Raw genomic sequence first — 374 nt, 5'->3', positions numbered from 1 at the left:
CTGCCTGCTGATCGCACTGCATCGGTTCATCATCCTGTCCCCTTCTTTGCTGCTGCTGCTGCTGCTGCTGTTGCTGCTGCTGCTGCTGCTGCTGTGCTGCCTGCTGCAGCAGCTGCCTCCATATGCTGTCCTGCGGCAGCTGCTGCTCCCACTGCAGCGGCTGCTGCAGCAGCAGCTCGAGGGGGGCCCCCCTACCGAAGACGCAGCAGCAGCCAGCAGCAGCACCCTCAGCACAGTCAGCGCAGCACTGCGCCGGTGCAGCAGCAGCAGCAGCAGCAGCAGCAGCGGCAGCAGCAGCGGCAGGGTTTTCCTTCCTCTCAATATCTGCTGAGTCTGCTGCTGCTGCTGCTGCTGCTGCTGCTGATGAAGTCTGA

At 63.6% G+C, this 374-nt stretch overlaps 1 protein-coding gene across 1 annotated transcript in view; it reads right to left on the bottom strand.

Annotated features, from left to right (window-relative positions):
- The window catches only part of EMH_0022470 (uncharacterized protein), a gene marked incomplete at both ends in the record, with an annotated part of 1857 nt that overhangs the window by 974 nt on the left and 509 nt on the right, over positions 1 to 374 (bottom strand). Inside the window, one exon of the mRNA XM_013501960.1 lies at positions 3 to 374. Coding sequence (XP_013357414.1) covers positions 3 to 374 — 372 coding nt within the window. The remainder of the gene's footprint in view (positions 1 to 2) is intronic.

This window comes from Eimeria mitis, genomic scaffold (assembly GCF_000499745.2).
Source record: "Eimeria mitis Houghton genomic scaffold, Emh_scaff794, whole genome shotgun sequence".
Lineage (NCBI taxonomy): Eukaryota > Apicomplexa > Conoidasida > Eucoccidiorida > Eimeriidae > Eimeria > Eimeria mitis.
The sequence above is the reverse complement of the archived record's forward strand: the minus strand, read 5'-3'. Positions and strand labels throughout refer to the sequence as shown.